General features: G+C 38.0%; 1 protein-coding gene across 4 annotated transcripts in view; it reads right to left on the reverse strand.

Moving 5' to 3' along the window:
• Positions 1–965: 965 nt before the first annotated feature.
• The window catches only part of MAP3K7CL (MAP3K7 C-terminal like), a 30,708-nt gene continuing 4,108 nt past the window's right edge, over positions 966–27,565 (reverse strand). For 3 of the 4 annotated variants that reach the window (XM_017807886.1, XM_017807885.1, XM_017807884.1), the window contains 3 exons: positions 19,819–19,877; positions 11,948–12,063; positions 966–2,032 (listed from right to left, as the gene is read on the reverse strand). In XM_017807886.1, the coding sequence (XP_017663375.1) occupies positions 1,852–2,032; positions 11,948–12,063; positions 19,819–19,877 (356 nt within the window). In that variant the 3' untranslated portion in view covers positions 966–1,851. Of the gene's footprint in view, positions 2,033–11,947; positions 12,064–19,818; positions 19,878–20,607; positions 20,632–27,565 lie in introns of those variants that run through there. The other variant, XM_017807887.1, reaches the window with a different exon arrangement.

The following is a 27,565-nucleotide window of genomic DNA, read 5'->3' on the forward strand; positions in this document are numbered from 1 at the left end:
CTGCCATCTGATTCATTTGCATCCGAAGCCAGTCTGTCGATGAAGTCATTTTATGTTCTTTTTACAGTTTTCAATGAATTCACTGAAATCACCAGACTGGATGATGCTTTCAAAGCTAGATGGAAAAAATTACTAAAATGACAAATTAATTTGAAAATGAGAACGCTTTTGTTAACACACATAAATACAGACAAAAAAAGGTACATCTTAGACTCTGCAGTGTTCTGTGCTCAAAGCAAAGCCTTGATGTCCGTTCAGGTTTTGTTTCCCATCAGTGCAAAACTCAAATAAGGCTTTTCCATCATTCTGTGCCTGATATTCCAAGTGGGTCTTATTAACTATGCTTTTTTTTCCCTCTTCAACTTTCACAAGATACAGTGAAAATTTGATCCTCAGATAACAAGAAAAGAGGAATAAACACAGTACTGCACCGCCTGTGGAGCATCCCAGCAAGAAGCGCGTGCCTCAGGAGTGAATTCCCATTGTGTCTCCGCTCTGGCCAGGGTACAGCAGCAAGCAATGATGGGCACTGGCACTGCCCTGATGGCTTAGGAGGAGAAATGGAAACAAGGTTGTCCTCTCCTGCAACCCCTTCATGCTCTCCTACTGCAGTCCCGGGTGCTTGGAGCAATGCAGAGCCTGTTTTCACACATGTGCTGCAGGAACTGTGTAGGCAGTGAGCACGGAAAATAAAGGGCAACTTGTGTACTTTTTTTGTCCTCTTTGTTCCCAGGAATTGTTCTGATTAACTTAAAATACCATTTTTATAATAGATTAATAATATAAACAAAGGTAAAGTTCTGATGTATACAACAATTGAGAATATTGAGAACTTTTCTATATCCACTTTTAATGAAAAAATGAATAATGAATAGAAATAGAAGTATAACAAAGAATTTCCAGTTGAACTAGGAAAATACAGGGATAAATAGAGCAAGTAAAACTGACATTTTACTTCCTGGTTATTTGTATATCCCCACTATTTGTATATTCTCAGTTATTTGTACATCCTGTTCCTACTTAGAGCCACTTATGTTTCAAAACAGACCAGAAAATAAGAACAAAATATCCTCACAGCACTTTTACTGACATATTCTCAGTTGAAACTATGATGAAACTATGATTCTTATATTAATTTTTCATTTCTTGCACGCCAAAAAGTACAAGAGCCAAAAGACTCTCAAATCTTTACACTTGAGGAAGGAAATTTTGATCTCAACTGTTTCCTTTTATTTTCATAACTTGCTAGTTATTACTGGCAGTGCACTCATTCGAAAAAAAAAAATTACTTCAATTTTTAATGTGCAATTTCTCAGATTTTATACAACAATGTAAAGTTGACATGGGATAATGAAGTACAGTTTTTACCAGAGGAGATCTGTTTTAAGATAATTTCCAAACACTTCAGGCATGAGGAAAATAATTCAAAAAAAATCTTCACCAAACTAAATTTAACATACATGTATTCCATATACTAACACTGCCCCTGCTGTATGCCTTAGTATGATCCAAATTTCCAACACAGGAACTATTTATACCATTTTCTAGTGTGTCCATATCTTCTTAAATTGGAAGAAATATGTTTAGAAAAGAAATCTGATCTACTAGAACATATAATGGGGATAGATTAACTTCAATTATGTTACTTGAAATAAAATATCCATTATATAATGGATAAAATATCCATTATATTAAGTTACTGGCTGGCAAGCATTAAATCAAATATAGACTTCTACATACTCCGTATCTGTAGTAAAGTATTATAACATATTAAACAGATCCTTATTTTAAAATCTCTTTCCAGCACAGGACCAGTCATTTATGAACGGCCTCACACAAGCTAGTTGGGAGTTATGAGGAACCCTGTCTTTTTTGATACTGTATTCTGAGCTTTTCCAGTTGCTCCACGCACTGCGTCTGGGCCAGCTTCAGTGTTCGGTTCTCCTCTGTCAGTTCTGCATATTCCTTAGCCAGCTGAGCAGCATCCATGCTTTCTTTTTCCACTTGTTCCAGCCTGGCAATCAGCTCCTTTCTAATGATTATGAAAAAAACCCCAAATATTAAAAATGGCAGTATGCAAAAATTTGTCATCATGTGTTAGGTCAAAGCTGGACTGTAGGTTGTTAACATGGTATTACCTGGGCTGGTGTGAAACAAGGGCCTAGAAAATTAATTTGTTAGAGTCCTCTTTTTTCCATTAAAAGATGAAGCTTCCAAAATTGCTGATAGGTTTGCTGTTCAGTGACCAAATCCGCAAAATGCTGGTTTCAAGTATTTGTATTTAGGGCTATTCAGCCTGGAGAATAGAAGGTTACAGGGAGACCTTAGAGGCCCTACCAGTACCAAAAGGCACTCCAAAAGAGCTGGAGAGGGACTCTTCACAAGGGTGACAGGACAAGAGAATGGCTTTAAACTGAAAGAGAGCAGGGTTAGATTGGATATTGGGAAGAAATTCTTCCATGTGAGGATGGTGAGGCACTGCACAGGTTGACCAGAGAAGCTGTGGCTGTGACATCCCTGGAAGTGTCCAAGGCCAGGTTGAATGAGGCTTGAAGCAACCTGGTCTAGTGGAAAGTGTCCCTGCCCATGGCAGTGGTTTGGAACTAGATGATCTTTAAGGTCCATCGCAATCCAAACCATCCTATAACTGTATAACTCTGTGATCTCTAACTTCAGTAAATGTTGAACATGTAATTCATGGTGGTGAATCAAGTTCCTGGAGATTGCTTGCTAATACTTTACCAGAAGAATAACAATTTATTTTCCTCTCAATATCAAATATAATTGAAAGTGAGCAAAGTTTTTTTCAGTTAGTTAGATTTGTTAGTAAATTCTGTGAAGTGCATCTGGTTTCCTTTCTCTGCTACAGATGATTCTAGTAGATACTAGGCACAGGAATCTGAACTACATATATTGCTTCTATAATATGTTTAGGCTCCGTTCTTAGCCCTACTACTGAGGCAGAGTGATAGACCTGCAAACCTGATGCCTCCTGGTCCTCTCAAGAGCAGATTCACACGGATTCAAGCTGTGGCTTCTTCTGGATGGAGTAACGCAGTGCCCTGTATTCCTAGAGCTGGCCAGGAGCTGGAGTCTCCTGTATAGTATCAACTGAAATTACCTCAGCACAAGTCAAGATAAAAGAGGTCTTAAAACACACTGAAGGCATGAGTAACTCACAGGGTTAGTGAATTACTAATTGTTCTCCACTTAAGTCATCCAGCAGGCTAGCCTGGCCTCTGGGGTTTTTTCCCTTTAAGTCAAAAATTCACCCCTGCTACAGGAAGTCTCTTCTAAAGAGTTCTTAGTTCTTTTGATCATTCTATCTTGGAGATTAGTTAATCTTTAACGGTTCATGGCCCTGTGATTGTATTTCTCAGTCATATCAAAACAATGCTTGTAGGTCACCAGTGGGAAGATGTTAGTACCTTCAAAGTGGATAGCTTTTGCTGTGGTCCTTAAAGGAGCCCTCTTGTCAGGCTAGACCTGTACCTTCAGACAGGAAATTCCTACAGATCTGGAATTCTATTCCCACAGGTCAGAGTATTCATGAAAAGATAACATTTCTGTATTTGCTGATCACTTACATTGCTTGTAGCTGCAAAGCTACCACTTATAGCAGCAAAAGTGTAAGCACACGGGTTTTGAAAAACACTTCTGTCTGGGCTTCTTTTAGGATCAGTTTGACCTTCCTCTGTCTTTACTGCAGCTTTCAGTGATAGCAGAGTTTGCCCACGGTTTACAGTCACAATTACGTAAGTTCAAGGAGTCACAAAGTTAGAAGAGATTCTTGACACAGCCATTTCTCTCAAATGTGCTTCCCATTGAAAAAAAAAAGAAGAGTTAGCAGCCGTTACAGCAATTTTAAATCATTCTAAAGAGGCAGTATATAGGCATCTTCCTACAGCTAAATATGTTGGCTTTGTTTTATACCGCTCAGGTAATGCAGAGCAGCTATGCTGCAGCAAAGCTTCTTTCTCTTTCCTTTCACCAGGTGAAAGGTGTGTTCAATCAAGCCTTTGAGGGAAAACATCAAGAGCCTATTTTAGCTCAGCAAAATTCTGTTTATATTTGTCACAAAACAGCCGTAAAATTTTTAGAAGCCGTAAGCCATTAACAGGTTTATTTCTCTTTGGTTGGGCCATGATAGATCAACCAATTTTCAAAGGGGCCAAGATGATTCTGCTAGACAGCTCCTATTAATGAGACAGAGACCATGGAGGAGTATTTTAAAGAGTGAAAAATGCATTTAGGGACAATGAGGTTTTACAAGTCTTTAATCACTTCAATCTCTCAAGGGCCTCCTCTGGAAGACTTTTGTTTCTGGAGACCAAGAGAGAGTGTCAGCAATATTTCTTTGCAATTATTCTCTGGTGCAGTGCTGGACTGAAGGATTAAATTAAGCTCTTTCAAATTACAGAGTGTTAAAACAGAAGCGTTCAAAGAAATGAACTCAGAATCATTCTTTACTTTTCGTACACTTATGAGCTTCTTAAAGGGAGATGCAGTGAACACACTAATAAGTAATCAACATCTTCAAAGCAGACAAATCTTTTCTGCGGGGACTTTTAGTACTTGAAAAAGAATGGTACTAACTACTCTATTTGAACTGGAGCCAGGAGTGGCACAGACAGACAATGTGCGAACTCGGACAACCCTGTTAATGAATGTCAGTCCTGACTTGATAAGATGAGACTTTGTGCAGGCATGGCATTCATGCTGCTTTTCAGTAATATTCAAGCAACACAGATAACTTTTTCCCCTGTGGGATTTACCTTTGCTGTTAAACAAATTATAAATGTGCTAAAATAAAAATATACTCATTGCTGTAGTCCATACTCTAGGACCTCCCTCGTAGAAAGCAGTTTCCTTGCACTGATTCTGTGATCCAGTAGTACTATGTGGGCAGAAAAGGGCAATTCAGCCATCTTTCCTGTGTTTCCTGTTTGGGACAGTATCTCCAGTTGTCTCCCAATACGTTGGAGGCAAACAGCTGTCCAAATAACTAATTTCCAGTAAATTGCCAAGTAGCTACTTGTGTGGCTCCCTGTGTGTATGGCTGTACATATGTGTTATTGGTTGACTACTCATGAGATTGTGCTGGAAGTCTGATAGATGCTACAGGTTGGATATTAGAAAAAGGTTCTTCACCCAGAGGGTGACTGAGTGCTGGAAGAGGCTCCCCAGGAAAGCAGTCACAGCACCAAGCCTGACAGAGTTCAAGAAACGCTTGGATGATACTCTCAGACACATGGTGTGACTCTTGGGGATGGTCCTGCGTAGGGCCAGGAGTTGGACTCGATGATCTTCATGGGTCCCTTCCAACTCAGCCTATTCTGTGATTCTGTGGTAAAATTGCCCACTTCTGAGTCAGCAGAACCTACTTATTCCCTTCCCATCAGGATCAACGCCTGTTTACAGGGAAGGGTGATGTTTCAGGCAAATACTGTCAGCCTGCCACAGAACTAAAATTAGAGTACTGGGGAATTGCTAAATGTTATGAATGGTCTAGCTTACGAAGCTCACAAAAGGATGAGGACAGTAACATTTTCTTCTGATCTAATCTGGGATTTGAACTTAGCTTCCAGAGGTTAAAGAACACCATACTAAGCTCTTGCACCATGTAGCCTTTGTTATGGATGCTTAATAAATAGGTCTAGCACTGTGTAATCTGTGGTTTCTGTTAATGGCTATCCCAAGTTTAAATATTAACAGCATTGATAAGGTATTTTCTAAACTAGTGCTGAGGTACTCAAACCTTTGAGACAATCTGTAATGTACACTCTAAGTGTTCTTTTTTGGGGAGGGATTTGTGAGGGAAGGGAGCCTACCAGAGCAGGAGAAAAACACAGCATGGTCTTAGGGAAATTATTTCTTTTGGCCTTAATGTCTGACCATGCAGACAACAGAGCTCCTTAACACTAATATTCACAATGAATAAATACCAAGAAAAGTGACAGACTAAACAGATAAATCTGTCTGGAGATGAGTATATTTAAAGATGGACTGGACACAAGGAAAACAGCTTCCAGAGTACAAAGAGTCAGATTTGTCTTTCCCCAGTTGTGAACAATGTGTTCAGGATCATGCATCTGTGGCACCACACATTTCTTCACAGCTAACATGTGTCTGTGTTCTGGTGGCCATAAGATCATCTTCATTTCTCACATTTGACATGACTTTCACATTAGGAGGAATCATGAGACCCTGTAAGGTAATCGCTGTCTGAGAAGACTGCCCTTGTGTGTTTAAAGCCTACTAATTGATTTTTAAAACAACGAGACAGCCTGTTTTAATTTACATGAAAATATATCCAGATGATAACACATAAAAGGTCATAGAATCAGAGAATGATTTGGGTTGGAAGGGACCTTAAATATCATCTAATTCCAACACCCCTGCTGGAAGTCTCTCTTTGTGTTAGAAAAGCTGTAATTTCCACTATTTGGCAAGTAACATATATTTTGCATACACGTGATGATGAAAAATCAGGTCTAGAATGGGAAAATTATTGAGCTAAAAGGTTGCCTTTAAGGTTTATGCTAATCTTTTTCTGCAGTACCTGGAAGTCTGAAGACTGCTTGTCTTAGCAATGCTGCAAAGACAGTCTGGAAATAGTGTACCTGGAGAAACCATCTGGGCTGGAAACCTTAAAACAGTCTTATGGTCATGAGAGCATGCTAAAGCATATGGAAGGCTTCCACAAAATTAAGCAGACATCTCCACTGCATGTCATTTGCCAAGAAGGCCAATGGCATCCTGGCCTGTGTCAGCAGTAGTGTAGCCAGCAGGACCAGGGCAGTGACTGTCCCCCTGTACCTGGCACTGGTGAGGCCAACCCTCAAATCCTGCATTCGTTCAGTTCTGGGCCACTCACTGCTAGAATGACATTGTAGTGCTGGAGGTGTCCGGAGAAGGGCAATGGGGCTGGGGAAGGGTCTGGAGCACAAGTCTTGTAACTGGAGCAGCTGAGGGAGCTGGGGGTGTTTAGTCTGAAGAAAAGGAGGCTCAGAGGAGATCTTCATGCTTTCTACAACTACCTGAAATGAGATTGTAGCCAGGGGGAGGTCAGACTCTTTTGCCAGGTAACAAGGATGAGAGGAAATGGCCTCAAATTGTGCCAGGGGAAGTTAAGATTAGATTTAGGAAAAACTTTTTCTGGAAAGGGTTGTCAAGCACTGGAATGGGCTGTTCAGGGAAGTGGTGGAGTCACCATCCCTGGAGGTGTCAAAAAAACATGTAGATGTGGCACTTGAGGACATAGTTTAATGGCAAACATGGTGGTAGTGCTGGATTGATGGTTGGACTTGATGATACTAAAGGCCTTTTCCAACCTTAATGACTCTATGATTCTATGTCTACTGTGACATGTGCAAAAGAAGAAAAGAAATCATATTCATGGCAAAGAAAAGGAGTGAACCTAAACCAGGTGGTGATCAAATGATATTTTCTGAAGAGTTATATTAGAATTGTCTGGGGGAGGAAAAAGCGATAACCAGCCAGTGCTAAGAATATAAGATACAGCTAGCAACCATGGCAACTCTAATATTTAACTACATAATCCAGGGTCATTATCTAGTAATAGCAATATAACAAGTGCTCAAAATAACCAACCATCCCACCCCTTTCACCCAAACTTAGATACCCCAAAACATCTGTTATGGAAATACATGTGTGTTTCTGGAACATAAATTAAATTACATTCTGTGCCCTAAATGTGGTGTGCTCTCGCTTCCACACCCTTTTCTTTATTTTCAATCATGTCTCCCATTCCACAGTGATTTTTTCCCTTGTACTACATATTGCTGGCATAAATGGGAAGAGTTTGAGTGAAGAGAGCAAACAAAGCTATGATTATATTAGCAAAAAAAAATCTACTCAGTCTTCTGAATTCTTTCAATTTCTTCCTTCCTTTTTTGGTCTTCTTCTTGAGTAACTTCTTTTATCCTTCTTATTTGCTTTTTTCCTTTTATTTTCCCTTTTTTGAAACTGCAGCCTCTCTTTCTCTCTCACATTTCCCCTCTTCCTGTGAAATAGTTGTCATCTTTGGTCCCACTCCCAGCCTAGTACATTTTTTCACCATCTACATTGCATACAAGAGAAAGGGCAAATAAATTCTGTTCTTGCCTTGATGAAAAGCAACCCTCCTCACATCAGTGACTTTTTATACTTTGGCCATACTTGATGCTCAAAATTCAGTGAGAGAAAAGTCAAGCTAAGCCTTTGAAAAGTTGTAAAAGATTAAATGGTTTCGACTCTTTTAAATCAATGTTTTTCAATTTTCTATTTCTTAAAGATACCTCCTTTAGAAATATACCTGCATATATTATTCCATGTATAAAGGTGACACTGAAGTTTGGAGGCTGGAACAAAAATCATTTAAAGTAGAATTAACTAAATTACATTTCTTTTTACTAAAAAGCTCTAATACTACTATGGATATTTATGCCAGGTTAGCTTAACATTATTTCTTCCTCCTAGCCAACAAATAGAAAATATTTGCTCAATCCATTGTCTTTTTTCCTGTCAGTCATAGCCTTCAGTATTCCATGTGCACAGTGTTCTGTCAGTAGGTACCACAGATGCAGACACTGCCAGGTGGGATTTGCCATTGTAATGACACAGGTGAGTTACCTGTGGAGAGAAGTTGGGAGCACTGGCAGGGGTGTCATCCAACAGAACTTGTGGTTGCATTTGGCAAAAATGTGCAGTGAACAACACTATAAAGTTGTTTGTTCCCACTCAAAGGGATGAAACTCGATCATTTTATCAAAATAGTATTTAAGAGAAATAGAGAATAGATAACAGGTGCATTAGCACCTGTGGATCTTTATTTCCATACATTCAAATTCAAACGTAGAAGAAGATGAAGACACCCACAAAAGGGGTAAATTTCAAAAAAGCTGCAAACGCCATCTTTTCAGTTTGAATTAGATTTGATTGAATCGATTAGAACTGCTTTTGAGGCTCCAAGCTTGTCCATCTCATCAGACTTTTTAGAAAAGTCAAAGCATCCATTCTAAGAATGGAATACTCAACTCTTCCAGTGGCAGGGCAACCAGAGCTTCTCTGGGCAATTTGTGCCAGTGCCTCAACACCCTCACAAGGGAAGAATTTCTTCCTACTATCTAATCTAAACCTATCCTCTGTCAGTTTAAAGCCATTCTCCCTTGTCCTATCTCTACATATCCTTTTAAATAGTCTCTCTCCATCTTTCTTGTAGGCTCCCTTCGGGTACTGAAATGCTGCAATTATAAGTGTGCTCAGGTTTGTCAGCTTACGTGTGTGTAAAAGTATATGTGTCCTAATAACTTTCTAATCCCCCTTCCAGTTTTAACCAAACTTTGTGCAGTTAAGAGGTCCCAGTTAGTTTCTGGAAGGTTTAATAAAAACAGACTGCTACAGAAAGGATTGTTACTTCAGTGGGGAAAGGCAGTCTCATGAGACCTTCTCCAAAATACTACAAAATGGAGAATCTACCTGGAGGGAGAAGCTATAAACAGTTCACATATGGAGAAAAAAAAAATCTTCAGTTGGCACTTGCAGCTTGTTAAACCTCAAAATCAAGCAACCAGTGCACCAACCTGTAGGAAATTAAACATCTTTGATCCCAGTGCTCTAGGACCACTTCTTAACATGGGCAGTGGTGAGAGGTGCTGCACTGATATTTGTGATGTTTAGGCATTTCACAGCTATACAGCATGTGAACACAAGTCCACAAATATGTAATTGGAAGGCACATAAGAATCACAGTAATATAATTCCATTCGTTGCCTTATTCAGCCACTCAACATATGTTTACTGGGGCACGGAATCCACAGAACAGGTTCAGCAAAGGTAGCAGTGGTGGAAGCATCCTGACATTGTTCCACTGTTGACATCCACTGGTGAAATGAAATAAAATGCCAGCCTGAAGCCCATTAATTCATCCAGGGTAACCACTGAAGAGAGGCTGACATCTGGGCTCAGAAGTTATTTAGGACAGTTGTGAGCTCTGGTAAACAATTTTGTGCATGCCCTTCTCAGGAAGCAAATTATTTCTAATTCAGCTAGTACCACAGACTCCATAGATTACAAGATTGCATTCAAACAGGATATTTTTTTCACTTAAGAAAGTGCAAAAATAATAACATAAATGTCTATGGTTATTATAATAATAATATGAATGTCTAGCTTTTAGAGGCTCCAAGCATACTTCATAAATAGGCATAACTGATTCGAGGATGTGTCAGTAATAATGATGGATTTATATCAGTAAACGCTAAAATCCAAATGATCCAAATGATCTAAGGCTACCTTTTGGGTTTATACATCTAAAGTCAAGTACTTAAATGACCATTTAATATTTTATATTCTATTTGGATTTTCAGAATAGAAAAAGACACGTGGGTTTCCACCGAATTTGCTTGATTACGAAATATGTATGTAAGCAGCTTATATTAGACAACCAAATTTGACAAATCATTGCAAAATTATTTGAATTAATTATCTTTTCCTCATCTTTCCAAACACCAATTACATTTGATGGGTCATGTTCAATGAATGATGAATCAAATGCAAACACTGCATTTTCATGTATTTTTCCATGCAGGGACAGTGCAGTGTTAATCTCTTCTGGCTATTTTTTCTTCTCTTTTAACTTTTGTGTCACTTTGTCAGAATCTGAGTGCCACACAGATCCTACAGTGGAAGGGGATTTGTAGTGGGAAACCTCAAGTAGCTCTGACACGTTAAGCCAACTGTAACTATATTGTGCCTGTAGCCATCAACCCTGATAAAGACATCTCACTTTCTTACTCTGAATAGTTTGGATTCAGGGAGTTCTTTGGCTATCTTGTAAGAATACAGGATTTCAACAGTTTCCCTCCCATCAGCTTGATTCTAAGATTCCCATGGATGCAAACTTGGCTAAACTTCAAGGTCAGCTGGGTAGGAATACCACTACTCACCCTCTTTCGTCTCTCTGAATTTCTTTTTCAGGTTTCTTGTGGAAAGGGACCGAGACCCACAGAGTGCACTTTGCCATTTAATAGTCATGCAAAAGATGACAGGGCTGTGAGTACAGGCCACAGACAAGAAAAAACATCTCCAGCTTATGCACTTTGCATACAAACACCTAAAATGCCAATGTGCATTGAGCCAATGTATACAGAAACAGTGCAACTCACAGAAACACATCTACCAATACTGTCAAGCACTCCAAGCCTAACTGAGGATCTGTTACATTCATTGTTAAAATGTATAATGTTAAATTGAAAAAAAAATTCCCTAACACTAAAAAGGAGACTTGCACCAGTTGAACTGGACTGTTATGTGACCTGGAATCTGTCAGTGAAGGTTTTAAGGGACGCACACATAGGTTAGGGTCCAGAACTATGACAGCTCTTAGTGGGTCCAGTTGATCCTATGGAGCAATGGCCTACTTGTACTGTGACTGTCAGGCAGAGGTATGGAACAGAGTCATAGAGTCAAAAGAATGATAGAATGGTTTGGGCTGGAAGGGACCCCAAAGATCATCCAGTTACAATCCCCCTGCCACGGGCAGGGACACCTTCTACTAAACCAGCTTGTTCAGAGCCCCATCCAACCTGATCTTGAACACTTCCAGGGATGGAGCAAACTGTGGCAGTGCCTCATCACCCTCACAGGGAAGAATTTTTTCCTAATATCCCATGCTCCTAATACCCTAACCTTGACCTCTGTCAGTTTAAAGCCATTCTCCCTTTTCCTATCTCTTGTAAATAGTCTATCTCCATCTTTCTTATAAGCTCCCTTCAGGTACTGGAAGGCTGCAATTAAAAGGTGTGTGTGTATATAAGTATATACATATGTGAGTATATATGTATATGAGTTTAAGGTCAGAAAATATTATGTGAAAACCTCATGCTTAAAACAGGATTTTACAAAGAGATTATACAACAGTAAATCCTTTGGGAAATTTACTCACTTTCTTTCTTCCAGCAGAGCAATTTCTTTCTTGACTTCATGGTACTCTTCTGCTATTTTGCAGTGCTGTTTATACACCTGCATAGATTCCTTAGAGTCGTGACAAGGAGGCAGAGGCTTTAAGAAAAAGAAGAAGAAGAAAAATGCACTGTTTCAGAATGAAATATTAGTTTAAAAATACATATTTTAAAGATAAAATATTTATCTTAATTCCTGTGAGAATTTTTTCCCCTAACTGCAGGATATTGCCAACTATTCCTAGTGACGGCCTTTCATGGAAGGAAAAAACCCCCAAACGATCCCACTTCCCTGCATAAGAACATGCGTAAACCTTCAAACCTTGTAACAATTTTCAGAACTCTCCTTGTCAGTTTTGCAAAGTATTCCTAAAGATTGATCAAAGAAAGATTTCTCCCTTACATGCCTCTTTTTCAGCTACAGTGATACATGAATGCTAAAGCTGATGCATTGGTCAGACCCATAACACACAGGAGCGTCTTTTCACTGCAGAAACTACAGCTCTGAGCAGAAGGAGATTTTGAGTGCAAACAAGCTCCTATTCTCCAGTTGTGCAAGATGAGAACAAAACACATGAAAAGACTAAATGGTCTTTTTATTCCTAAATGCAATGGTTATTCCAGTTTATTCCTAAATAGGACAGGGCTGTGAATTGGGACACTGGGGTTGATTCTGCTGGACTCAACAGGAGTTAGCCTGCTGACTCCAGTGCAGCCAAGATTTTATGATGGGTTCTATCCCAGCAATATCTCAAGCTGTAAATAGCTTGCTCAAGATAATACCATTTCTCTGCATCTCTATTTCCTGTAGAAGAAGGGCATACGTTTACTTAGTAGAATGATTATGAGAGTTAAATCAGTTTATTTGCAAAGTGTTTTACATTTTCATGTAAAGCACAGGTGAGATTGAGCATAGAAGGATGATGGCAATTAAAAAAAGAAAAATCAGGTTAAGAAAGAGACACATTGAAGACAAAAGCATTATACCTCCTATCCTAAGTACTGACACCATTGTCACAAAATTTTAACTTTTTTCTAATGCACACTGAATGTAATAAATATGGCAAGTAAACCCACTCAGGGTTAGAACTCCTCATGTGAATTTCAGTTGAGACCTTGAAAATACATTTTTGGTTAAATGTAGGTACTTTTTGTTCCTTAAAAAGAAAACTACTTAATTCAGGCTTATCACATTTTGGCTATAACACTTTCAGGAAGTACTTCTAAGTTATTAGCCATGAATCTGTTGACTGTAAATGAACTCCAAATAGCATCCTTGAGCCACCTGTTTGAAGCAAAAGGAAACACTTAAAATAGTTCCTTTACTGCCCAGTTAAAGATCATCCAATTGCCTTTCACAATATTAGTAGATTATTTTACATTTCTTGCTGTCCTACTTTGACTCTTCTCTGTAGCATAATATTCCTTTAATGACATTTTATTAGGAAAAGAAAAGCACTTTTCTTGTTTATGATCTTCTAATCCTTCTTTTTAATCTAAACTGGAAATTTAAATTTAAAATTCAGAGACAAAGATTGAAAACACTTTTATCCAGGAGACAGGGTAAGTTGGTTCAGATGTAACCCAATGCACAGATGTAGGTAATGTAAGGATCTTGTGAGTACTTTTAGACAGTATGAGATTCCTCACTGAAATTTTAACACAGACACTCATTTCCCATGTTCTAAATGCAAAAATGCTGCAGAAGAATTGTTTCACAGGACATTCTCTCTGATCCTGGAGATTTCTGGAACCCAGGGAAAGGGCAGCCCATCACTTGATGAATCTAATCCCTAGGAAAGGGCTTTTAATTGCATTTCAATGTGGATGAGCAATAGCACCATTCATACAGCCACCCAAATAATAAGCATAAATTTAACAAGACAGAATATAGAAGTCTCAGTGCTCTAATCCAAGAATGCAAGGATGAGCCAAAGTAGCATCTCTGGTATCTGCCAGAGATCAGCCATCAACAAATGCATCACAATAAAAAAATTTTGGACAGTACCAAAAGGAAAGTCCCCAAACAGTGATACTTCAAAAGAAAATCCAACCAAACCAAACCAACAAAAAATCACCTTGGATTTGCTTCCAACTTAGTTTCTGCTAATCTAGCTGGTTTAAACAGTTTAAAAATTAAAACAGTGTTCAGTTTCTATATTCCAGCTTCCCACTCAAAAGATATATATAGAGAGCTAAAAATTATCCAGTCATGCTGAAACTTAGTATCTAAGTTTCACTTAGAACCAGTTGCTGATTTACAACCCCCTTCCTACCATTGTCCTCTTCAGTGACATTTTTTCTTACAATGATATTTTAGCACTTAAAATAAACTTACAACAAATAATATAATCAGTGTTCTGTTCATACAATTCTTTTCAATCTTTTCTGATGGTATTAAGCACTATATAAAGAAGTTTTTCAGTGTATTTTTCTTTAAAACATAAATTTGATTATGTTTTCATATGACTAGGTAGAATCATATAATTGAATCATATAATGGAACGGTTTGGGTTGGAAGGGACCTTAAAGATCACCCAGTTCCAATCCCCTGCCATGGACAGGGACACCTTCCACTAGACCAGGTTGCCTCAAGTGCCATCCAACTTGTAACTGAACGCTTCCAGGGATGGGGCAGCCAGAACTGGACAACTTGCCTCTCTCTTTTGCAATTTGAAAATTTCTAAGAAAGGATTTGGTTATAGTATTTGGTGATAGATGTCCATGAGTAATTTCTGGCCAGTAGCATATTAAACTGGCTAATGCATTCATTATTTAACAAACATCTCTATTGCAATCACATGAAATGGAGAGATAAAGTCTCCATCCACCTAGAATGACTTTTTTGAATGCATGAGGCCAGACCATGGAGAGTGTTGCAGATGCTCCTCTGATGGTATTCCCTGAAGTTTGTATACTATTTTTTTGGTGAGAGTTTGTTACTTTATCCAGGTAACTAACTTCAACAGGCCTTAATAAAGTGCAGTTTGCAGTATGTACTTTTTTTCACCCAGAAGCAAACAGCCATACTTTAATTTCTTCTTAGGACAGGCCAAGCTTGATACTTCATGAAGTATCTTGCCTGTCCATAAATTAATACACTTAAAAGCATACCTGCTAGACAAGTCAAAAAACATCCCTGCCAAGGAAGGTTACATTTAATGTCAACAGTTGCTACTTTTAATCCTGTTTATTTCAGGCTTCAGTGTCATCCACCCTCATTTTTCTATGCTGGCAAGATATGCACATGCAGAATCTCTGATTTTGTTCACAAAGTTAGCACAAAAGCTCCAGCTTTAAGTTATACTAGTGATCTATCCTGTTATGCCTGATTTTCAACAAGGTCCGATTTTTCCTTTGTTGAATAACTTGCTGTAACACTGAGAAATGGTCTACAGGATCCAGCAAGTAGACATTAAGAGATCTTTTAGAGACTATTCTATAACTGCACATATATATGTACATCTTTACAAGACATATAAACTGTTCATTTAGACTTTTGTTTGGAATCCAGATATGAAAGATGTTGGAAGATGACATGCAAATGCTGTTCATGAAGAAATAGAAAGAGTAGTTCTGCAGGCTTCTTAAGGCAGGTTGAAGGAGCTGTTCTAAATAAAATCTTTGCTGGGGGACACAGAATGACAGTTTTCAGGTTTAGGGTTTTTTTCGCTTCACTCACATAACAAGGTATGTTTTGCCCTGCCATGTGAATATCAGCATTCCATATCCACAAAGGCTGTGTAGTTGACAATGTCAGTCAAATGTTCAAAAACTTTGAAGCAGATTATTTTTTAATTCACCATAGTTTGTTTGCGTTTACTTTTTGACTTAACTGGGAAAAATAAAATTAAAATTTTCTCCTGAAAATGTTGAAGTTTCAAGAAAAAATTGTATCAGGCAGTTTTACCAGCTTATGTGAACTTGTCTAGAAAGCAGTCTTTACCACTAATTAAAGTCTAATTAAGTCCAATTAAAGAGTGGTATCTCACTTTTTGTAAATTTGATAACCTTCAGCTAAACTCTTGTGGAAAACCAGAAAGTTCAGTGCCGATATTTTGCATGGTGGCCTATGTTCGTTATACAGCCTTGTGTACTCTTCCATGATGGAAAACCCCACATTACTCCCAGCAAAAACTAGCACATTGCAGCTACTTTTTGTTGTGCAAGCGGAACTCTTCAACCAGTTTCAGATATCTGTCAGGATATATCTCGTCTAGTCTAGTTGTACTATGAACATAAGCAGCTCTCTTTCTTCTGAACAATTCAGGCCAACTGGATAAGAGCAACTGAGAGTTTTGCTCTCCTTTGCTGAGACATTTTCCGCTTTTCTAACTTGGGGATGATGTTCTGAATTTGTGAGCATCCATGTCTTACATAACCTAAGACCATAGTTATTACAGCAGCACTACAGGAAACTTTTCAAGTTCATATCTAATTATAGAGTACCACAGTACTCTAGGAATACTTATGGAAATTAATATTAAAAATATTAGTAAATCTTAAAAAAATACATCATCCTCTTTAAAAATGCAGTATACTTTTAAGCTTTCTAAAATAATTTTGTGTGTCTAACAAGAATCTTGGCATTCAGTAGAATCAATTCAAGTTCCAGAGTAAACAAGGTTTCTGCTAAATGCTTATATCACGCACAACAAACTTTCATAACATTTTCACTGCTTCTTTCATATAAGCATTTGCCACTAAAGCACGAAAAACTATCCTGTGGCTTAGAAAACTGATATTATAAGTGGTTGGAGCTTTTCCTCTGTTGCAGCAAGTTTATTTAACTACGTTAATATCCACAGATTTGTAGAAAAATACAAAATGACATAAATGCCTCTCAAGCTCACAATTTCACGAGAAGAGATCACAGAATCATAGAATAATAGAATCATAGAATTGTTTTGGGTTGGAAGGCACCTTAAAGATCATCTTGTTCCAACCCCCCTGCCATGGGCACGGACACCTTCCACGAGGTCAGATTTCTCAGAGCCCCATCCAACCAGGCCTTGAATGATAAAGAATTACAGAACCCCCTGTCCATCCATATGTGACTTGTATTCTTCCCTCTTCAGGATCAAACTCCCATCTGGAATAAAGACTTTGATGGAGAATAGGGAGATGAACTGAGCAAGTCACAGGAAGTGCTGGAACAGGACAGGCAACACACAGGACATAGCAGTGCAGGTACTTAACTCTAGACACTTTCCTCTACATTCAGTGACATGAACAAGGCCTTAGATGCTGATGTAGGTGTCTAAATATAGCAGACAACCCACAGCAGAGTGTCTGTCAGAGGGGCCACCACCCACGCTGTGGATAATCAAGGAAGTGCCTTCCAAGGACCAGTCCAGCTTTTACACAAGGAAAAGGTTAAAGTTTCCCGATGACAAAGTGACAAGTGTAGCCAGCCTACCCTCACTGCACTACCCACCACACGACACACACAGGTGGGGGAAATAACAAAAGCCCAAATAAGCATGTTTTATCCTCATTCAAAGTATTGCTGGTCAGTGGGAAGAGAATAATTTCCAATACTGCAAACAAAAGCAAGAAGTTTATTAATATGAGTTTTATTTCACTGATAACTTAGCAGGAATTTCTTTATAGTTTTTTTTTTAAATAATAAAGCTGCAAAAGAGACATACTGCTTAAGAGCTTAAGAGCTAAAACTGCTCCGTTCTCATATGTAGGGCTTTTGTGTCTAGTTGACCATAAAGCAATTTTGATTTAGGTTAGAAAAAAAAAAAAGAGAGATAGCAGTTGAGTTATTTTCTTACAAATTGCTTCTTGGAATGTGTTCCTCTCAGTGCAGCAGAAAAATGTAACATTCAAAGAAGTAATTTGAAAATAAAACATTTTTAGTCCGAACCTGCCTAGTACATCAGAAGACACAGACTGATCGTTTTTATTCTTCAGAAAGAAGCTGTAACTAGGACTGTCCTTTAGTAAGAGTCCTTATAGAGAATTATTTGCTAAGTTTCCTAGAAAGACCTTCTCTCCAGCCACTCCTTCTGTAGAGCCAGTGCTGGTACTTGGACAGCAGGGTTTGTTACCCTGCCATGAGGAGGTTGCACTGAACTTTGCCCTGCCCACCTCAGATAGTGGTGCCCAGGTACGGTAGAATTGTGCGAGGAAAAGTGGGAACACTAGGTAATTCTGCTCAAATAGCCAAGCTGTCTGCCAGGGCCCTACATAGGAGGACAAGGGCTTGAAACCTAAAACAGAGGTGCAAATTGCTGGGTACTCAGGCTGTGGTTGCTGCCTACATGCATAGAATTCCAAGTGACTCAGTGAACCTACATAGCTTTCAAGCTGCTTTCAAAATCCAGCCTGAAGATCAGCTAATTTGGGCTTTTTTTTTGTTTGTTTGTTTTTAAAACAGGTTTCAAAATTTTCCTTTGTATGTTTCAAACCTGGAAAATTACTATATTTTTTTTTATATTGTCTATTATTATATAGCCACCTAACCTGCATTTATACTTTGCTTCTTTAAATAAAATATAAATGCTTTTAACTGTATGTATGGCATGGTGATGAAAATCTTGTGGCTTTAGATGTCATATTTTTATTACAAAAACATGTACCAGCATTCTTGCAAATTCAAGCATTTCAGGTTCTTTACTTTCAGTTCAGTGCTTCAGCTATGAAACATTATTGCTCTCTGAACTCTTCTGAGGGGAAAAAAAAGCCAATCATCTTTGCTGCACTGGAAGGTCAGCGGAACAAAGAGGTCAGTATCCTATCCTGTTCCTTTCACCCCAAATCTTCAGCTGTTATTCATTCCTTTAATCATTCCTAGTTATGCCTAAGGAACCTGCCCATATTCTCAGGGTGAGAGCAATAGAGCAAGAGGAGTCTCTGTCATTCCTTTTGCAGTCAATTCTTTTGATTAGAACAGTAGGAGAGAATAGTTGAAGTCAGGAGCCCTCCCGTGTTGTCTCACTAGTTGATGGATACAGGAAAGATGACATTATTGGACAAGCATGGTCTGCTAATGCCTTTCTCAATTTACACCCAGGAAGCAACTGCCTTCATAGTGAAATATCAGAGGAAGTCTAAACGCTCCTGGGAAAACAGATGATCTGAAGTACTTTAAAACAGCCAACAAACACTTCAGAATCTCCACAAAGAAAAGTGAAATAATTCCTGGATGTGGAACTGGCTCTGTGCCTGGTGAACCATGGAGCTGTCATCAACTGCTCATTGTCCAGTGTGTCGGGGCTCCATCATCCTGTGCTGACAAATCAGTTTGATCACAAAAAGACTCATCACTTTTATCCCAGGCTGTCTGCAGACACCTGCCAGGGCAATCATTAGGGTTCCTGACTATGTAGCATGAACTGCAGTTACTTTGATGAGGCTCTCATCAATCCTGATGACTAGCTTTATTTACCCGAGATTAAAGGTAAAACATCACTACAAAATACATCTTCTCTTGGAAAGCTTCAGAGAAAGCTGATGACATCAGTCATAGCACAGCCTGCAGGCATGAGAATATAATACCTGGCTCATTCCTTCCCCTGTCAAACACACAAGAACTCTCTTCATTGCAGTGCAACAGCATGCCCTGCATTTTACACAGGAATTGTATAAAAAAATCTTAAAAGCAGGTGAGATTGTTGCAATAGTAATTTCCCTGCAATTGGATTAAAAATGTCAAACCAAATTTTCTGCAGATCTTGAAAAGACAGTGTTTTCTTCTGTGGATATATACAGCCTTATTAAATGTCAATAGGTTAGAAAAGTACCATTGAAAACTTCCACCTTAGTATAACAACCAGAGGCTTTATATCATAACAAATATAGTGACTGTGAAATAAGTTGTCATAACAAAAAAAAACCCGTTTACCTGCAGCTGCTGATCTAGTTCTGGAAATGCCAAAGACAAGTTTTCAGGGGAAGCATCATCTAAAAGGTAAACACGATGTTAAAAGTCAATGTCTACCAAAAAGGGCATTTCAAATAATCTATCTGATGAAGTTCTATATTGCATATATTGACAATAATATCGGGATCCTGAAAACACCTCTGCATCTTATCTTTTATGGTTGAGATGTCTTAATAGACTCCTTGAAAATACTAGCGGGTTGTTAATAAGAAAATATTTATTTGGTGGAAAGACAGAAAATCTATTTTGTATTGCAGTGATTAAGAAACAAAACAAAAGCCAATTAGTCCAGGAGAACATGCAATAATTTAATAAAACCAATAAACCCAGACTGTCTTTCTTCCTGGGCTCTCTCCATCACACTGCAAAGTAAAGAACCCTCTGAAGAGAGCATCGTTACTACCAAAGAGTTCATTCATTGAATGAAGGCCAAAACAATCACAAGAACACACAAACTAGCCTGGCAACCCTGAAACACAAAGAGAAGGCTTTGGGGTGACCTAATTGTGGCCTTACAGTATATGAAGAGAGCCTACAAGAAAGATGGAGAGAAACTATCTACAATTTACATACAGTGTAAGGGACAAGGGGGAACGGCTTCAAATGGAAAGAGAGTAGGTTTAATTAGATATTAAGAAGAAAGTCTTCCCTATGGGGGTGGTCAGGCACTGGGACAGGTTGCCCAGAGAAGCTGTGGCTGCCCCATCCCTGAAAGTGTTTAAGGCCAGGTTGGATAGAGCTCTGAGCAACCTGGTCTAATGGAAAGTGTCCCTGATCAGAGATGGGGGGTTGGAACTAGATGACCTTTAAGTTTGCTTCCAATCCAAACCATTCTATGGTTCTGTGGTTCTGTGATTCTATGAAGACTGTTACCTGCACAGACATGATTAGAACAGGGAAGGCACCACAAATTTCTCTGTACTACAGAGACATGACTTTAACCTGTCCATTACAATCCTTATGGGCTAGAGTTAGTTTAATCATGACAACAAGCCAAACCATGTTTTTATTTATTTATTTGTTTGTTTGGTTTTAGTACAGGCCTCCAGCAAAAGTGGGACAGACTGTGTCAGTTACGTCAGTGTTGTGATGTGGACACCTGCCCAGTAGTAGCTGGACTGAGATGGAACACAGGAATCACACTTGGTAGCATCCCAGCTAGTATCACAATATTTCTTTCTCAGTGATTTTCACACTGTAACTTTTGTGTTGGATTTTGATGACCACTTATGCATCTTGCTACAGGTTATGGGGGGTGAGGAGAATGTTACTATTAGCTTACAGTCAGTTATTTGTAATGTATCAAAATTAAATAAGGATGGCTCTCATAAGAGAAAATTGCTAACACAGTTCAGATCCTGTAACACACCATATGCTGGCAGACTTGTACAGGGCAACAAAACCCCAACGAGATTAAGAGGACCACATATCAAAGCAGGATTCTGGATATTCTGAAAAAGTACAGACTAGGATCTAAATTATTTGTCAAATATTTGATATCTTTTCTCCTGCTCTCCTTGGTCGTGTAGCAAAGGAAATTAGGGGGGAAGAGTAAAATAAGTCACCTTATCCTATGAAAAATAAGCATACAGGCTAACACATGGTCAGAGCCTAGAAAAGGATGCCCAAAGAAGAAAAAAATAAAATACAGTGATACAAAAGGAAAACTTTTGAACTTCCTCAGAAAACAAAGTGGAGTTCCTATATTTTCATGTGGTAGGAGTTTTGCTAGCATTACCAAGTCATACTCATGTCATACGTGTGTCCCCCTTCGTTTTTCACATCATTTCCCAAAAGTGTCCATTCTGGAAGATACTCAAATTGCTTTAATAGTAGAGGATTGTATCATGCAGATATGCGAGTGTTTACCTTTAATTTGCTGTTGCTTTCTTGTACAATATTTATAAATAGACTAATTTTCTAAAAGAAGAAAGATGAATCATATGGCAAGGCTAAAAGGAAGGACAGAATAAAACTCAGTCCGACTAGGGGTACAGCTGCTCTACAAGTATTTGGCTGAATAGCTGTTAAATATTCTGACAGAGATATTGGACCAGAGTCATGGATGGCAGTTAAGCTGCTATTTGTTTTGACAATTCCAGCAGTACAATCCTTGGTACAGCAGCTTCAAGGAGGGATCTTGAACATTTTTAAAATTAAGAAAAACATACCAAAGCAACCCTTCAAAGTCCTAAAAAAAAAAAATAAATTTGAAGCAACATCAGCCAGTAATTACTTTTTCACTGCATCAGCTATAAGTAAGAAAATAAAACTTATAGAAGTTTTATAAGTTATAAAGTTATATAAACTTAAAACTAATGCAGTGTCAGAATATTAGAAAATAAATTGGAATATCCTCTTAAAAGAACTAATTAAAAAACTTTGGAATTACTTCATAAAGGATGGAATAGAGAGAGAAATTAATATAGAGGAAATCCTTTCAATAAACAGATGTTCCCTGCTTATTTTTTGAACTCAAGTGACTGAGTCAATGGTACCATAAATAGAACGTACTGGTATCCTAACCATTATGGCATACCATAGTACATTTTATAATGGGCCTGCCCTAGCATCTATTGAACAGCTGCTAGGGGTTTTTTTTAGTGATACTAGTTTAAGACTTGTTTAAATCATCATCCAATGTGCAGAACATCATCAAGAAATGTTGGAGACTTTAGTGGCTTGAAATTTTCCTGGGTTCCTGATTCTCCTGGGCTCTTTTGAGATTTTTCTTTCAAGTATTTAGTTTAGAAAAATTAACAGAAATCCTAACTACAATCTTGTTTTCCACAAAAAGAACAACAAATTACTTTCCCCACAGCTTTCAGTGAAATAAATTACTGCCTCAGGTCAGTTTGTATTTCACTGTTGTCAAAGTAACAACCACAACAATAACAACAAAAATCACTCGGTAAAAACTAAACACGATTAAATTTCATACGAGGGGAAAGCAAATGAAAGCAGTCAGACAGCTCCTAAAACTTTTTTGAGGATGTTTTCAGAAAGTCAAGAGCAAAGATATAAACTCTTATATTTTTTTCTGAAATAATCACTATTGCCCCTACAAGCTGAAATACTGGGTGTTAATGCAAAAGACCAGGCAAAATTACATTGACTTCCAGCCTTCAGAATCTATTGACTCTGAAAATCAGAAACAAGAAATGTCTGAAATGTCAGTGAAAGTATTCTGAATATCAAATCACTCTTACAACTATCTCCTTATCTGTCTGTATCTCTTATTTTCTACTCTACATCTCCTTAACTAGACAACAAATTTCAGAAATACCTCTTTTTTCCTTTTCTCAATTCATTATCAATTTTTAATGAGTGCTTAGATTAGGAATCACTGATATAATCAGTGATCCCCTTTACAATAAAGTTAGTGGCTTTTCTGTACCGAAAACCCTTGAAAATACCTAGGCTGATTCTTCAACAGCTACAAACAGCATCTCACCCCTGTGGTCACTATAAAAAAACCCACAAAGAAAATCAATTTATAATTCAAGCTGGATGTTGAAAATCTATTTTGTTTAAAAATAAAAATATTAGAAAAATCAAAGACAGGAACTTGCTACACCAGAAAATGAGTTAAGATCCTGGTCAAAAGGAAACAAGAAAGTAAGAATAACATACATATGGATGCCATGGCCATCCCAGCAAACTCAACAGCACTGATTGGTGATGTAAAAGAACCATATCAGGGACTTCATTACAGCCACCTAAGTTAGTGTATCTATGACATGATTTCTAAATGAGTAGCACTTCCTGATTTCTCATAATCCCAAATCTAATTTTGAAGTTCTATATTTGAAAGTGCCCTAAAGACCTGTACCCTGATTACATGGTGAACACTTTGAACCAAAGACTTGGTTCACGTGCACAAAAGAGTTCGATTTTCCTGTTTGTTTCATGGTTCACATGCTTGCTTTGCTTGTTGCTGAAAACTGCCATCGTAACAGAGAGCATCTGAACTCTATTAGGACAGATTGTCTTTATACAAAAGGCTTACTACTTATCTACTTATGTCCTGAGGCATTCCTCTGACATATGCTAATGTTGCACATTTGAAAATGAATCTTGCTTTCTGGAAAGCTTCAATGATTTAATGATGTTCTGGCCTCCTGGAGATTCCGATATCCCAGACCTCCATCATGTAGACAAATATGAGAAATCCTTCACATGTCACTGCCTAACTGACACAATGTCTGGTACAATGAAGTGTAATATCCAAATCTCTTCCTATATGGCTGCTCCGTTTAGCTAAACCGTGGGCTACAGGCAATAAATCCTTTAAGAACAACATCTGATTTACTTGCAGTATAAAGCTGCAAATTAGTTTCTCTATGATCTTCATAAAGATAGACAGAAATAGAATAGAAAAGTTTAACTGCGTTGAAAGCACATTAAGGCTGCTAAATCAAGCACTCGAAACTTAGGAAATGCCAATCACAGCTCTGTTTCCTTGAGTAACTGAGTTATGATCCAGTATTTAATTATACAATCAGGTACTATTTTTTTTCTCCTACACGTATTCAGATTTCTTGCTCCTAAATTAAAGAATTAAATTGGTAACATAAGTAGGTTGTCATCCTGTAAGTGGATCAGCCCTAACACAGGAAAAGTACTCAAACTCAACTGCAAGCACCACAAGTTGCATTGGGACAACACCGGCAAACTGTGTGTCAGGGTCCATTCTTGACCCTGGGAGGACAGTGAGATCCAGCAGCTCTGGCCCTGTATACTGACAGACAACTCATCAAATTCATTCTGGGAGGCTGTATGGCTAAGTGACTGCAACTTGGCACTGCTGTGTGAAGCTCCAGGGCTTATATTCACAGCCCTGCCTGACACGACCTTACAAAACCTCGCAGTTACCTCACTCATAAAATAGTGGGGAATGGTCACTGCCTCACCCAGGAATAGGATGTGAAGTCTTGCTCAATAATAAGAGTTATGGGCCTCCCAAAAATAGAAACAGTACATAACAGAAGAGATAAGAGCAAAATCCTCTTACTCCATATACCTTCACTGAAGCATAAGCATCCTCAGATAAATATCTTTTTGAAGGTATCTCGCATGAGTTCCTATCTAATTCCCCAAAGACCAAGCCACTTCCTTGTAGGTTGGGTGTAGTTTTAGGAAACTAGCTTTGTGAATTTTAGCCATATGTTTTAGCAATCCTTACTGGTTTTCAATCAATGTGCTGGAAAGCCTCTGTTGCCATTACAACTAAAATAAGGATGGAGTAGGGATTTAAAGGTTGCTTTTGAAGAAGCAACCACTGCAAAACAGTCTTGCATGATCAATTAGAAAAACAAAATGTTCTTTGTGGTCATGGGGATAATGAGCATAAAGAGGAGTAAAATAAGTAATTTTGTTATGCTTGCAAAAATATTTCACTATTTCACTATCTGTCGGGTTCATTAGAAAATTTATGTTTTGCCTTTTTTGTCAATGATTTTTCTGGAATGGTCTATCAGAGGTAAACTAATTTCAAATAAAAGAACTCACTAACAATTTCAAAACCAGCCATTTATCACCACGTGTCACGAGCAGAACTTTTCAGCTAGACTCAATCTGTTATTGTAGGAGGCAAGGTGAAGAGATATTTACCCATAAACCTTATCTTTGAAGTATTGCACAAAACAAAGCCGCTTGTCTAAATTCCATGAAGTTCCTCTTATTATCATTGTATCTTAATACATTCGTAAGTAAGAGTGATAAAGACTAGGACATATTGAACTTCACTGGTTAAATGGAGTTGATATTGATAAACCACAACATATTTTCAACTTTGGAACACTTATTTAAATCTTGGAACACCATTTTTAGTTCAAATTGCCTTAGTTTCCAAGTGATGTAAGATGGGCTGGAATAATATGTTTCCAATTAATTAATTAATTAATTTAAAATGGTACCTTAAGTCAAAACTGGCGCAATATTATGGGAAATCTATGTTAGTGAACTTGACTGAAAGAGCCAAACATAGAGATCTATATATACAGGAATAAGACATACACAATAAAACTGTCGTATATAGCCCACTAATGGGCTGCTCCTGAGACTTTTAAGGAACTGGCTACCCTACTTTCACACTAAAAATACAGCACAAAGCTGGCCAGGATTTCAGTCATCAGGTGTTGACTGACAAATAATATAACGCAATTAAATTATTTCTTGTACACTCGGGATAAGCCAGCTCCAGTCTTGTAGGTCAGTTAACACAAAGTAATTTCTTCTCATGAGTTGAGAGCAGTTTCTCCTTTCACTGCTTCTCACACCCAGTGCTTGGTTACAATCCTAGCCAGTGAGATAATTGCCACCCAGAAGAAACATTCCATTTCCCCTTTTTATATCCAGTTATGCTGCTAGTTCCTCCTAGTAAGCAATTGTACAGCCCCGGAAGGAGAATGCACCCTTTTTTGGTGAAATGTGTCATTGTGCCTTTCAAGTGAGGTAGAACTTAGGGAAAAGCTCAAGTCAGACCAATTTCCTGACCACTTAGCCCTGGTGAAGAACTTACTGTTCATGCCTAGCAGCGCATGAGCCTCAGCTGATGCTTTACTACCACACTTTCAGCAGGTAACTCCTGTTTAAACTGAAAACAAATGTCCTTGTCAAGGAAAAAAAAATATTAAAGAAATATAAAAAAGTAAGAAAAAAGTCTCTGCCTGCTATGGAATACCTAAAGGTCTATCTGTTGAAGGCTTTTGCAGTCCATCTTAAAAAAAAGTTTTAAATACTTGTTTTTACTCTCTTGATTCAGCTAGAGTTTGCTAGAAATTTTCGTACCTGTTAAAAGCTTATTTCCTTTGCCTTCTTTAAATATATCAAACATAATAACTCTTGAAACTTGTCACATGGTAAAAAAATATCTTGATTTAGTCCTCCTGGTAGCCCTCACAGGCATGTGATGTAGAGGGGAACACAGCATTCATTCTACGGGTTGCTATTTTCTTTTATCAGCACTCATGAAGATTCTGGATTGCATACTGCAGGAACACTTGCATACATACAATAAAGGATTCAAAATTATGAACCAGTTTAACCATATGTAGCAGAAAAAGATTACCTTTCTCTAACTGGGTTTGTTTTCCCAAACATTACGAGAGAGGCTGGAGTTATTAGCAGGATAAAAAAGGAAAAAATAAAACATGAAGCAATGTTAAGGAAGTTAGGCTTCCTGCCTTTCATATCCCCTTCTTCCAAGCTATTCAGAACCTTGTAATTTCCTGTTGTCATCTCTCGTCACAAACCAGTCTGCTATCTGATTTTCCCATGGTTTCAGCCTTCCCTAACTTGTTTTCAGTGTCTCACATAAGCATCCTTTTTCCATAAGTTACATCTCTCTTCAAGACCCATCTTTGCCATAATTCCTGTATGACATTTACCACATGACTGTATCTTGAGAGATGAGAATGATTCTTTACTGCCTTCTGTAATAAAAATGTAATTACCAGATTATTTTAATTTATAAAAAGGGTACATATATAATCACATGTATTTCTTTACATTCTTTGTCCCAATCTTTCTGTGTCACTCATCTTTATGAACTGAAAGTTGGGTTCAATAACATACGAAGATGTTTGGTTTTTAATTCCCTTGCTTCAGGAATGAGATTGTATTTCAGTATTGTAGCTGAAAATTAGTATTACACAAAAATTAACTAGGAAAGTTAATGCATATTCTAAAATTTTTTTTTACATGA

Source organism: Lepidothrix coronata, unplaced genomic scaffold (genome assembly GCF_001604755.1).
Source record: "Lepidothrix coronata isolate B3197 unplaced genomic scaffold, Lepidothrix_coronata-1.0 Scaffold21, whole genome shotgun sequence".
In the NCBI taxonomy this organism is placed as follows: Eukaryota; Metazoa; Chordata; class Aves; order Passeriformes; family Pipridae; genus Lepidothrix; species Lepidothrix coronata.